General features: G+C 37.1%; 1 protein-coding gene across 1 annotated transcript in view; it reads left to right on the top strand.

Annotated features, from left to right (window-relative positions):
- Positions 1 to 14,205, top strand: part of AIDA (axin interactor, dorsalization associated) — a 44,371-nt gene that overhangs the window by 11,900 nt on the left and 18,266 nt on the right. Inside the window, exons 3-6 of the mRNA XM_004028442.5 lie at positions 6,347 to 6,400; positions 6,767 to 6,821; positions 12,888 to 12,951; positions 13,509 to 13,615. Of these exons, the coding sequence (XP_004028491.1) occupies positions 6,347 to 6,400; positions 6,767 to 6,821; positions 12,888 to 12,951; positions 13,509 to 13,615 (280 nt within the window). The remainder of the gene's footprint in view (positions 1 to 6,346; positions 6,401 to 6,766; positions 6,822 to 12,887; positions 12,952 to 13,508; positions 13,616 to 14,205) is intronic.

Here is a 14,205-nt window from a genome sequence, read left to right as displayed (position 1 = left end):
CGGGGTTTCACGTGTTAGCCAGTATGGTCTCGATCTCCTGACCTCGTGATCCGCCCATCTCGGCCTCCCAGAGTGCTGGGATTACAGGCGTGAGCCACCACGCCCGGCCCGACCCACAGATCTTGTACCCCAAAAGGACCAGGAGGCAGCATGACCTAGACGAGAGAGCTGAGATCTGGAGTCAGAAGACTGGGAGTCTTGCTGTTGCTCTGGCTGTGGCCTTAATTTTCTTATGTATGAAATGAGGGACTAGAAAACTCTAAATGATCTTCAGAGTATCCCTGAATCTTCTCATGTCCTCTACTTTGAAGTGTTCTGCACTTCCTTCTTTACTGGAGGCCTGATTTCTGAGGCATTTATTATTTATGATACCTGCCTAGGAGGCATTTGTGGCTGCCAGTTGAGACTACAGAGAGAGCTTGTGCCTGCCTGCCTATTCTTTGGACTTGGATAAGGAACCCCAAATCACTGTATACTACATTGTGAATATAAGGCAAATTGTATGCCTTTAAAAGTTTAATTTTCTTAGCCGGACGCGGTGGCTCACGCCTGTAATCCTAGCACTTTGGGAGGCCGAGGTGGGCAGATCACGAGGTCAGGAGATCAAATTCACGGTGAAACCCTGTCTCTACTAAAAATACAAAAAATTAGCCAGTGTGGTGGCGGGCACCTGTAGTCCCAGCTACTCGGGAGGCTGAGGCAGGAGAATGGCATGAACCCGGGAGGCAGAGCTTGCAGTGAGCCGAGATCGCACCACTGCACTCCAGCCTGGGCGACAGAGCGAGACTCGTCTCAAAAAAAAAAAAAAAAAAAAGTTTAATTTTCTTTAAAAATGCAAGCAAAACATTCACAGCAGGCCAAAAAACGTCATACTGACATGTAGGCCTTATTTCAATGTCACATAGGGAATAAGTTATCAGAGGCTCTAAGTTAATAAATGATTAGAAAACAGAGATCTTCCAGGTGTATTCTGGGGAACATTGGTTCTGAAAAATTAATAGATGTTATTTGAACAGATAGAGTTTGTGACTTCTCGGGACCTTTAGTATGCACATGTGTACGTTTAATATTTTAAAGAGTTTGGGCATGTAGTATTTTGAAATTTATTTGCTTTTGGAAGTCTCTGTTTCCCTTCAAAGAACATTTCATTGAGTCCAGTGTTCTGAAACATATTATGGGAAATTTTGATATAAACTGTTGGATCTGCAAAATTAATTAAATGCCTAGCATGCAAGCCAAAGGAGAAAAAACTCAATTGTGTTTTCTTCAAAAGAGGAAAATGGAAAATGTTCTTTACATTATGTTAAGCAAAATTGTTGTTTATGTTTTTTATTTTTAATTGGAATTTTTATGCTTTTACTATTTTTAGTGTTTTTGTAGCAATGGCAAATCTTAGAATTATGCCAACCGTTCAATAGTTTGCACAACTTTGAAAGAAAATTAAAAAAACAAAACAAAACATACTTTGGCCAGACGGGGTGTCTCACGCCTGTAATCGCAGCACTTTGGGAGGCCGAGTGAGGCAGATCATGAGGTCAGGAGATCGAGACTGTCCTGGCTAACACGGTGAAACCCCGTCTCTACTGAAAATACAAAAAATTAGCCGGGCGTGGTGGTGGGCACCTGTAGTCCCAGCTACTCGGGAGGCTGAGGCAGAAGAATGGCATGAACCTGGGAGGCGGAGCTTGCAGTGAACCAAGATCCTGCCACTGTACTCCACCCTGGGCGACAGAGCTAGACTCTGTCTCAAAACAAACAAACACAAAACATATTTTTAAAGTGCTTTCTTTATGAAACTTGTTACTGTCTAGCGCACAGTGAGCCCTTAAAAATATTTGATTGGCCAGGCGTGGTGGCTCACGCCTGTAATCCCAGCACTTTGGGAGGCTGAGGCGGGCGGATCACCTGAGGTCTGGAATTCGAGACCAGCCTGCCCAACACGGAGAAACCCTGTCTCTACTAAAAATACAAAATTAGCTGGGCGTGGTGAGACATGCTTGTAATCCCAGCTACTTGGGAGGTTGAGGCAGGAGAATCGCTTGAATCTGGGAGGCAGAGGTTGCAGTGAGCCGAAATCACACCACTGCACCCCAGCCTGGGCAACAAGAGTGAAACTCCGTCTCAAAAAAAAAAAAAAAAAATTGATGAATAGTTGCTATTCTGTGTCTTAGGTTGTTGATATTTATTCACATATGATTGTTATTTAAGACGATTAATTCTGTTTTTTAGATAAATTCTCATTTTTGAGAGAGTAACTTACATTCATTTTCACGATATTTATTTTAAGTCTAACGAGCTCTAAAGCAGAACTACTGATCTCTGAACTTTATTAATTGGTGATAGATAGTATGAAAACTTCATTTTTTTTTATTCTTAATGTTCTCAGCGATTTCTGTTGTGAAATAAAGTTCATGATACTTATTTGGTCTTCTTTTATGATTAGTTCACTTAGCTTTCATTTCAGTTCCTGATAGTGTTGTCATTATAACAACTGGGTTTGGTAACCCATGAATAGCTGCCAAAAGCTTTCATTCCACTGAATTCCTGACTTTGGTGTAGTAGATTTTCTCAAGTAAGTTTCTGGACAGAATAGAATATCCTGTCTCATGATGCTTAGAAAGCGTTTCCCTGTCTTGAGTCAAATTTGGTGGTAATGAGAATTCCAGCACTATATGCTTGTTTTATATTTTATAATGCTCTCCTTTCCACCCTTACCCTCATTTCTTCCCCCTCAGTTCTACCCCCACCACCTCCAGCTCCCAGCTAGACAGTAGATTACTGGCTGTTTGAATCTAAAAAATTAAGTCTGGATTAAGTGAGAATATTCTACTTTATATGTATTTTTTAAACCTATTTTTTCTTACATAGATTGAATACGTTTTAGCAAAATTAACTTAGCTCTTTAATTGTCCATTTCTATTCCATCTTTTCCTTTAACTGATCTTTTGAGCTGTCAATTTTCCTAGCAATGACAATTAATAGCCAATATTTTGAAAATGAAAGCATTTTCCAATTTATACCATATTGGATATGAGCAGTTAATTTGAGTGCTAATAATTCAAGTCTTAATTGTCAGTACATACACTCTGACACATGTGAACTTGTGCTTCTTAATCATTTTTCTGAGTCATCTGTTTCTAAGAAAAGTGAAACAATTACGGTAGCAAGCGCTTGATTTTGATATCAGTACATTCTAAATGTTTTAGAAGTTAATGCTATAGCTGAAATGAGTGTTCCACTCCTTTTTTAATACTGAGGTTGGGTGTGGTTCCTTAAAATAGTTATGAATAATGCCTATGGAGGTATTTTGCCATAGTTCAGTCAATTTCTGTATTAAAAACTGTTGCAGCCAGGCACAGTGGCTCATGCCTGTAATCTCAGTACTTTGGGAGGCCAAGGCGGGTGGATCACCTGAGGTCAGGAGATCGAGACCAGCCTGGCCAACATGGTGAAACCCTGTCTCTAATAAAAATACAGAAATTAGCCGGGCGCAGTGGTGGATGCCTGTAATCCCAGCTACTCGAGAGGCTGAGGCAGGAGAATTGCTTGAGCCTGGGAGGCGGAGGTTGCAGTGAGCTGAGACCGTGCCACTGCACACCAGCCTGGGCAACAGAGTGAGACTCCGTATATTAAAAAAAAACAAAAACAAACAAAAAAAACCTGTTGCTTCTGCTTCAAGAAATGTTTAAATTTAAAATAGTTTATTGGTGGACTCATAGTTGTTAAACTACAACATTTTACCTTAAATGTTAAAAGCATGAAATCACATGGATTTTACAGTAAAGAAAGGAAAAGAAAGTAATGCTTTAAAAGACTTGGTAATTGACATATCTCACTTAATACAGACAAAATTCTTTTTAAAAATCTGTTTTCAAAGAACATAAAAGTATAGCTAAATGGTATTGATATAAAAATATTGCTTTATTGTATATATTGCTATATTGCATAGAAGGCATTGCTGGTCTGCCACCATACCACCCTGAATGCTCCCAATCTTGTATGATCTTAGAAGCTAAGCAGGGTTGGCCCTGATTAGTACTTGGATGGGAGAAGGCATTGATGCCTAGGGCAAGTTACTTAACCTCTCTGTGCTTCAGTTTTCACACTTTTAAAATGGTTGTATCTAACTCATAGAGTTATAGTGAGGATTAAAAGAATTACTGTTTGTAAATCACTTAGGAGAGCCTGTCACTTAGTAAGTGCTCAGTAGTTGTTAGCCATTACTATTACTATTACATTTATGTTTAGAATTATTTACTAGTTTTGTTAGAATTGAGTGGCGTGTTTGAATAACAATAATTTGAGGATATTGGATTCTATGTAGAAAAGACTATTTGCTGGTTTCTATGCAACAGTTGTTTGAGAGAGTGAATAAATCTGTGAATATTGTGAAATATTTTGCAGTTGCCACATATAAATGTAATTTTCAAATGTAATCTTTAAATGTAAGTTTTCAGAATAAAATTGGACATCTTCTAAACTCTTGTATTGGGATTAAAATGAATTTTTAGAGATTGTGGAAATGGTTCAGTATTGTCACTTGTTCTTCGGCATCGAGTCGTATCTTGCTCAGTAGTGGTTTATTTTGTGAGTTGTTGTATCGCCGTTTATTGTAGATGTGGTAGTTGTATAGTGCCCACTTGCATAAGTGCTAGGGGCCAGGATGGCACTTGTTACTCCTCTTTGCTCCTTATTCACCTTCCAAAGAAAATTGATAAAAGAGAAAACCACCGAGTCCAATTTACTAAACTTTTGCAAGTTATCAATACATTTAGAAAAACATGCTTTTTTCCTTCCCAGAATATTTCACTATGCAGGCATTGCAGACATTGTGCATAAATACTTTTATGATCTGGATTTATTCCTAATAAAAACTTAAGAAGTATCTCTTTTGGAAGGACTTAAAAGCCTTGATGGGCATAATTAGCTGCCTGACCTGATATATGTTTCTTATATGAATCTCCCTTTAATTTCCACCCTAGTTATTCATATTTTTGTTCTGATTACTATTTACCTGGACAATTGAAATCATCTGATTGATGTTGCCTTTAGTCTTTGCCCTTTCCTACTTCTACGTATGTATACTTTTATCACAATAGTCTTCTTTTTTTTTGAGATGGAGTCTCACTCTGTTACCCAGGCTGGAGTCCAGTGGCATGATTTCAGCTCACTGCAACCTCCGCCTCCCAGGTTTAAGCGATTCCCCTGCCTCAGCCTTCCCAGTAGCTGGGACTACAGGCATGCGCAACCATACCTGGCTAATTTTTGTATTTTTAGTAGAGACAGAGTTACGCCATGTTGGCCAGGCTGGTCTTGAACCCCCAACCTCAAGTGATCCGCCTGCCTTGGACTCCCAAAGTGCTGGGATTACAGGCGTGAGCTACCACGCCCGGCCACAATGGTCTTCTTAAAGGGCAGATCTGAAAGAGGTAGAGAAAACCAAAACACAAAAAAATCCCTTCTGCGTAATTACTGCTAAAGTAATCACAGATTCCTCAGCTGGTTATTGAAAGTCCACCTCAGAATGACAGCTCCCTTTTCTCAACTTTACTTTTCCTCCTGCTTTCAGTTTGAGACTTTAGACAATTGAACCATGACAATTTTCTAAACCCTTTAATTTTAGAAATCCTCCTGGTCGTTGGGGCTTGATTCCTAATACAGATCTTGTTCTGTTTCTTTAGGTCATATAATGGCATACCTTGCTAAAGTTCATGCAATCAAATGTCTGCTTTATTTTATAGTGATTCTGTATGTGTCTTATCTCTCCTAATGCAACATGAGCTTATTAAAGGCAAACACTATCTATGCCCTATCATTAATATCCATTTTATAGCTCATGTTATATGAAACAGATCCAACTATAAAATTTACCACCGTTTATCACAAATACCAATTTTGCTTAGTGTTGCCTATATATTTAATTAAACAAGTTGGTGTTGGACTTAAGTCAGAATTAAATTAATTATACCATTGTGCTAACTTTCAGATATTTTTAAGCCTTTTAAAAGGTGAATTTTAGGCTTTATGGAGAAGAAAAGGTGAAGCTTGGAACAGAAGATACCAGGCAGCCCTTTAAATCATATCTACAGCTGTCATCAAAGCAAACTTGATTTAGAATTAGTTGTGGCACATTAGGTCAGGGGAGAATATATACTCACCTTCTCTCCCTCATCCCAACCCTTTGCCTCTTATTTCTTTTCTCTAAAGTCTGAAAGATGCTAGAAAGAAATAAAATTTAACTTACTTAAGAGAATTATGGATCTTTTATTAATAAAAATTAACTTGATGATTTGAACTAACAGTTATGATAATTTTGGTATTTATAGCTTTTTTTATTCCCCTGCAGAAAACCATAGGCAAAATTGCAACATGCTTGGAATTGCGAAGTGCAGCTTTACAGGTAAGGAGTTTTTCTCCTCTGTAATACAAGGAAAATAAATTACTCTGCATTATTCTGATAAAACATTAGACATTTATGTCAAAAGCAGTATTGTCTCAGAAGTGTTTTATAACAACATCTATTAAATTCATACTTTTTTAGTTCATATTTCATAAATTGTAAAATAAAAGATATGACTTCAATTTTTTCTGTTATTTTTGGCCTGAGTGTTCCAAAAATAAACAAAAACCAGTTTGGGACTTTTCATTTTCTACCTGGAAAGCAAGAAATAGAATCCTTTTGAATATTTGGTTCTTGCCACTTTAAAGACAGGGTGCAGTGAAATTCTTGTAGTGAAAAGATGTAATATGCTTATTTTAAATTTAGTCCACACAGTCTCAAGAAGAATTTAAACTGGAGGACCTGAAGAAGCTAGAACCAAGTAAGTTTAAGTTTATATTTTTTTGTGATACTCCTTTGGAAAAATAATCTATGTAGATGTTAAGGCTATTTAACAAAGATTCTGATTTGATTTATTTCTGTTAATATCTAGTCCTATGTGATTTTTTGGGTGCTTTTGTTACTTCTGTAACATTTGTAGTAATTATTTTTTGGATTTTACCTTCGTTATAGAATATATGAGGTTGTACCTCATCTAAATATGTATTAGCCTTTATTTTGTCTTACTCACTTTAATAAAACCACAATTACTTTGGTAAACATTTGCAGCAGCATCTAGTGGAGAATATAAAGCTTTAGTCATTGATTCCCATTTACACTACATGTCATTGAAAACTACAGTCCAGCTGTTGGAGCTGCTCTGCAAAATATTTTTTTTGTTGTCTTCATTTTCCTTTCTCTTTAAAACTCTTGAAGTAAATAATTTCTTCAAATGTTTTGATGGTTAGTATGCTGCCAAATAAAGCTTTTTTGCTGGTTTAGATGAATGTTCTTTGCAATATGGGCAAATGCACAAGAGTTGAATATAAAACTAAATGAATATAATTCAATATTCTCATTTTTCATTGAGACAAGACTGCATATCTTAACATTATTACGTATATAGAGTTTATTTATCCATCTAAGTCAAATATCTAAGTAGGGAATCATAAAATCATAGCATTTTAGAACAGAAAGGAGTTTTAAGAGTCATATAGTTGAGTTCTCTCACTTTATAGTTGAACAAAGCTGAAACGATTTGCTCTGTTCCACTTCAGCCCTTAGTAGCCACTTCTAAGGAATATTAATGACTATAACTTGCAGTATGTTGGACTAGGTTGGTTGTTTTGCTGATGTATTCTTCAGTTTTAAAAAATCTCTTGAAAATCATGTCTGAAATTCATACTGATGGTGAAAATACATTTAATTTGCTTATAATAATCCTCAGTCACATACTACTTCTTACTCAAACATATCTCTTCATGACCCTGTAAAATTCCCTTCCATAGATTCATCCTTCAAAGTCCCTCAGATGTCCCATCTTTCTCTGTTCCCCTAGCCATATTAAACTCGGCTTCCTATCTTTTATAGTAACACTTTTTATATCCATCTTCATTGTTTGCCCTGTATTCGTTTCACTCCTCAAAGAGATTGTGAATAACCTTTGTATTTTTCCCACAGAGCCTGATTCAGTGCTTTGTATGTAATATGGGCATGGCAAATTTTGTTACATTGAATAGAATTGAGTGTCTTCAGGGAAACTTCTCATAATTAAAAAATAATCTTTCAGATGGGAACAGTTACCCATTTTGCCTGCCACAAAAATGAAACAAGTCAGTGGCAAAGAGAACACATGTTGATATTTGTGTGTGTGTCATTTCTAGAGTATAAGCTTCAGGAGGGTGGTAGGTCTGTGCTCCGTGAGAGCAGGCTAGGAGTGCAGAGTTTTTACTAGTAGGGTACGTCCCCACGTCTGCCATTCAGAGGTCCTCAGTGTGTAGAGTCTACTGAATGAGCCAGTGAGTCCCCAACCCATGATGTACTTTGTGTTCATTTAATACCTTCTGTGAAATTATAAACTCACCTCTCCCCTTCTCCGCATCCTCCTAAAGTATAATTAGTAGTACTAGTGGAAGGAAAACCCTATGTAAAGTTTAAGGTAAATCCTGTTTTTAAAGGACATTGGAATCCCTGTTATTCTATAGTTGGTGAAAATGGAAACCTATCCTACAGAAAATAAGAAAGGATTTTTTTTCCTTCCAACATTATCCACATAAATTAAATATTTGATACACTCTACATTTGTAAAAACGAAATAATGAAAGGTTATTATGCCAAAACAAACATTTCCTTTTCAAAACATTGATACCTAAGAAAATACTGTTTAATTCTTCTATTACAATACAAAGGGAAGATACTCCTAGTAACTGATAGAGTTTTCAGCTTTTTTATTGGTGTTTTATACAAATGTAAAGGTTGATTTTTCCCCCATTTTATTATTAAAATATTACTATATGTTTTTGTTTCTGATATGACTGACACATGGTCTTTTTTGTCACCTGTTCCCCTTTCCCATTCTTAGTATCTAATACAATATTATGTTAGTGATTAATTGATATTTACTGAGTTGAATTAATCATTTACTAACAATGAGCTATCATGTACGAAGTTTAGAAAGGATGTTCTTATAATTTTTTTTAAAAAATAGTGCTTTTTAGTGAGATCTGAAACGCAGGGATTCTAGTCGGCTAAATAGTGGTAGAGAATGAGTTATATAATAATGTAGGTTTATACTTAAAATTTTTCTACGTAATTTCGTGATTTTAATTCTGACAACAGATTCTGAAGGAAATGTTCTCATTGTAGAATTGAGGAAACTGAGATTCAGAGTGGCTATGTGAATGTTCAAGTCTTGGCGTAATTCTTGGGCTAGGATTTGATTTCAAACCTTCTAACTTTCATCTTCTGCCACTTCTGCCTCGCTTATCAAACTTCTGCTATACAGTTGATTTATTCCTTGAATAAGCCTGACTAGTTTCTGCCTCAGAGCCTTTGTTGTTGCTCCAGGCTGTTCGCTAATCCCTGGAAAGCCCTTTCCCCACAGCTGCCTGCAGATGGTTCCTCTCATCCTAGGTCATGGCTCAAATGTCTTCTAATAATTTGGTTTTGAAAGGCTTACCCTGTCTACCTTAGCTAAAGTTTTCCCTCTTCTCTACTTAATCCATTTACACACTCATCCTGTTTGTGTCCTTTATAACACTAATCACAGTTACATTCTTACTTGTTGGCTTATTGCTTTTTCTGATGAGAGTCTGAGATCCATATATGAGGGCAAAGACTCTCTGTCTTGATCACTGTTCTCTTCAGCACCTAAATCAGTGACTGGAACATTTTAGGCACTCAATCCATATTTGTTGAGAAGAAGAAAGAAAGAGAATGAATGAGAATCTAGACACCAGCCTCAGAGTTCTTTCTCACAGGAGGGTTTGGTATAGATTACATACATAAGAATGAATATACTGTGGATTATGTATATAAGATTATATATATAAGAAGGTATAGATTATATGTATGAAGAGTATAGATTATATATAAGATTATATACATATAAATGTATAGATTATAATATAAGAATAAGATGAAGGAATGTTGGAGTAAATCACGGAATTTTAACATGCAGTCTCTGGATTTCCTCCTTTGGGATGCCAATATGCCACACCCATTTTAGCTCTAAACTGCAGGACTCCAAAATTAAAGATTGAGTAAATTGAGTACAAAATCATGGAAGCCTTTTAGGTCTTCCAGTTAATGCCATGAATTCACTTTAATGTAATCACGAGTAGTTACTGGGCACCCATAAGGCCAGAAATGAAACTGAATTACATACATACCCTTCAGAGGTAGCTAGAATTGTAAGATGCCTCTCTTTAAGTTTACATGCCAGAATGTAATCATTGAAATATAGATTGGTCACAGCCAGAACACAGGAGGTGGTCCCATACTGTTTGAAGTCTTCTCTTCAGGATAAATCCCTCTTTGTGAATGTGTGTATATAAATATGGAAGTACATGTGTATATATACAATCATTTGTCACTTAATGACAGGGATGCACTCAAGGAAATACATCCTTAGGTGATTTTGTTGTGTGAGCATCATAGAGTGCACTTACACAAACCTAGATGGTATAGCCTATATGGTATAGCCTATTGCTCCTAGGCTACAAACCTCTACAGCCTGTTACTGTACTGAATACTGTAGGCAATTGTAACACAGTGGTAAGTTTTTATGTATGTAACCTATCTGAACATAGTAGAAAAAGGATAGTAAAAGTACATATAAAAGATAATAAAATGGTATGCCTTTATAGGGTACTTACTATGAATGGAGCTTGCAGGACTGAAAGTTGCTCTGGGTGAGTCAGTGAGTGAGTGGTAAGTGGATATGAAGGCCTAGGACATTATTGTACACTACCGTAGACTTTATAAACACTGTACAATTAGGCTAAACTAAATTTATTGTAAAAATTATCCTGTCTTTAATAACAAATTAACCTTAGTTTACTGTATATAAACTTTATTAACTTTAACTTTTTAAAACTTTTGACTCTTTTGTAATACCATTTAGCTTAAAATACAAACACTTTGTACAGCTGTACAAATATATATGTGTGTGTGCGTGCATATATATATGTGTGTGTGTGTGTGTGTGTGTGTGTATATATATATATATATATATATATATATATATATATACACATATTTTTTTTTTTCTTGAGACAGCTTTTGAGACAGTCTGGCTCTGTTGACCAGGCTAGAGTGCAGTGGCGTGATCTCCGCTCACTACAACCTCCATCTCCTGGGTTCAAGCAATTCTCATGACTCAGCCTCTGGAGTAGCTGGAATTACAGGCGTGTGCCACCAGGCCTGGCTAATTTTTTTGTATTTTTAGTAGAGATGGGGTTTCACTGTGTTGGCCAGGCTGGTCTCAAACTCCTGTCTGCCAGGGATCCATCTGCCTCAGCCTCCCAAAGTTCTGGGATTACAGGTGTGAACCAATGCGCCAGCCACAATAATATTTTTTCTTTATGTCCTTATTCTATAAGTGTTTTCTATTTTAATTTTTGTTTGTTTTTACTCTTTAAACTTTTTTTTAACAACTAAGAAACACACACACACATTAGCTTAGGCCTACACGGGGTCAGGATCATCAATATCACTGTCTTCCACCTCCACATCTTGTCCCACTGGAAGGTCTTCCAGGGCAGTAACACACATGGAGCTGTCATCTCCTATGATAACAATGCCTTCTTCTGATACCTCCTGAAGGACCTGCCTGAGGCTGTTTTATAATTAACTTTTTCTGGGGGGAGGCTGAGGCAGGCAATCACCTGAGGTCAGGAGTTCGAGACCAGCCTGGCCAACATGGCGAAACTCCGTCTCTATAAAAATACAAAAATTAGCCAGGTGTGTTGGCTCACGCCTGTAATCCTAGCTACTTGGGAAGCTGAGGCAGGAGAATCGCTTGAACCTGAGAGGCAGAGTTGCAGTGAGCTGAGATCATGCCATTGCACTCTAGCCTGGGCAACGGAGCGAGACTCTGTCTCAAAAAAAAAAAAAAAATTAACTTTTTTTTAGTAAGTAGAAGAAGTACACTCTAAAATAATGACAAAAATTATGGTAAGTATAGTAAGTTCTATGTAAACAATATACTATAAAAAGTATAGTATATACTAGGCAGTTGGAATTTTTCAGTTCCATTATAATCTTATGGGACCACTGTCATGTATGTGGTCTGTCGCTGACTGAAACATTATTATGTGGTGCATGACTGATTATAATAATTTTTTAAGACTCAGAATGCCAGGACTCAGTATAATAAATTTTATTATAAAAGAAATATGAGAATTATAACCTTGCTGCTACAAACTACCAGTTTGATGGCATTGAGAGGAAATCTCAGGACAGAGAATGAAATGTACTCATGTATCTCTAACTGGGCATCTTTTATACAACTTTTTTTGAAACACAGTATGATTCTTGCAATGGCATGATCATGGCTCACTGCAGCCTTGATCTCCCAGGCTCAGGTGATTCTCCTACCTCAGCCTCCTAAGTAGCTGGGACCACAGGCCTGTGCCACCATGCCTGGCTAATTTTTATTTTTATTTTGTAGAGATAGGAGTCTCCCTGTGTTGCCCAGGCTCAAATCTTTTAATTAAAGTACTATAGGGAGGAGGCATTCTCTTTTTCTGGTACCCCATGTCTCACCTAGGAACTTGTAGATAGGATTCATTTTTCATGAGGGCTCTGAGACTCTGGAACTTACTCTTCTTGGAGATCTGACATTACTCTGAAGATACTGGTACCTAGAGTATATCATGGATATTTTAATTTTGCTAAGACTTCAGTGGACAAATGTACTGTGTAGCTCTCAAATGGTGGTAAGGCTGGGAATTTAAATATATATATTAATAAGCACAATACAATTGATTAAAAATTAATCATTTAAGATATAATTTTTGATTTTGCTTCATGGAAGAATTCATGTTTCTTTATCTTCTTATTCTAGTCCTAAAGAATATTCTTACATATAATAAAGAATTCCCATTTGATGTTCAGCCTGTCCCATTAAGGTAAAAGAAACATTTATGTTTGTTTTCTTATTTTATTTTATACCTCTCTTTCAGATATTTCTGGGTTTTCTTAAATATCAACTTTGGTATTACTGATATCATTGACATTAACAATGATAACAGTATATCAGCATTTTATTTTATTTTAGTATTATTATGTTTTTGAGATGGAGTCTTGCTTTGTCACCCAGGCTGGCGCGCAATGGCACTATCTTGGCTCACTGCAACCTCCACCTCCTGGGTTCAAGCAATTCTCCTGCCTCAGCCTCCCAAGTAACTGGGATTACAGGTGCACGGTGCACGCCCAGCTAATTTTTTTGTATTTTAGTAGAGACGGGATTTCACCCTGTTGCCCAGGCTGGTCTCGAACTCGTGAGCTCAGGCAGTCTACCTGCCTCGGCCTCCAAAAGTGCTAGGATTACAAGCATGAGCCACCACACCCGGCCTATCAGCATTTTTTCATATCAGCATCTTGCCTGGGAAACGAGTATCTGTGAGGCTTCACTAGTATATTTAGTTTTGCAGTTCGTTGTTTTTTCTGCCCTTTTTTTGTGTAGAAGAATTTTGGCACCTGGTGAAGAAGAGAATTTGGAATTTGAAGAAGATGAAGAAGAGGGTGGTGCTGGAGCAGGGTCTCCTGATTCTTTTCCTGCTAGAGTTCCCGGTAGGTATCACTTATTAAAAATAAACATTACTTAACTGCAACCAAAGTCAGGGTGTTTGAAACTTACTTTGGTATTTGCTAGTGGGGCAGTACAACCACTCTAAAGCTCATGCCAATCTTAGGCAAATTTTATTGGCAGTAGCTATTTCATAAGTATGGTGTGATGTTATCTTACTATCTGTGTCAGGGGTCCTCAGGACCATTCCCATGTTCAGTGATTCACTAGGACGACTCACAAGGCTCACTATGTAGTTGTATTCATAGCTAGGATTCATTACAGGAGAACACAAGAACAAAATCAGCAAACAGAAAAGGCATATGTGCAAAGTCTGGAGGAAACCAGATGCAAGCTTTCAAGAATCCCCTTCCAGTAGAGTCACATAAGATGTGCTTAATTTCCCGTGCAACAAGTTGTGACAACATATGTGAAGTGCACAATGTTGTCTACTAGAGAAGCTCTTTAGAGTCAGTGCCCAAAGCTTTTATTGGGGACTGATTATGTGGGTACCTTCTGCCTGGCACAGACCAAAATTCCAGAATACAGAAGAAACAAGATGTTTAGCACAAACCATATTGTTTACACAGTTTAG

The sequence above is a fragment of the Gorilla gorilla genome, chromosome 1 (assembly GCF_029281585.2).
Source record: "Gorilla gorilla gorilla isolate KB3781 chromosome 1, NHGRI_mGorGor1-v2.1_pri, whole genome shotgun sequence".
In the NCBI taxonomy this organism is placed as follows: Eukaryota; Metazoa; Chordata; class Mammalia; order Primates; family Hominidae; genus Gorilla; species Gorilla gorilla.
This window is presented reverse-complemented; position numbering and strand designations above follow the sequence as displayed.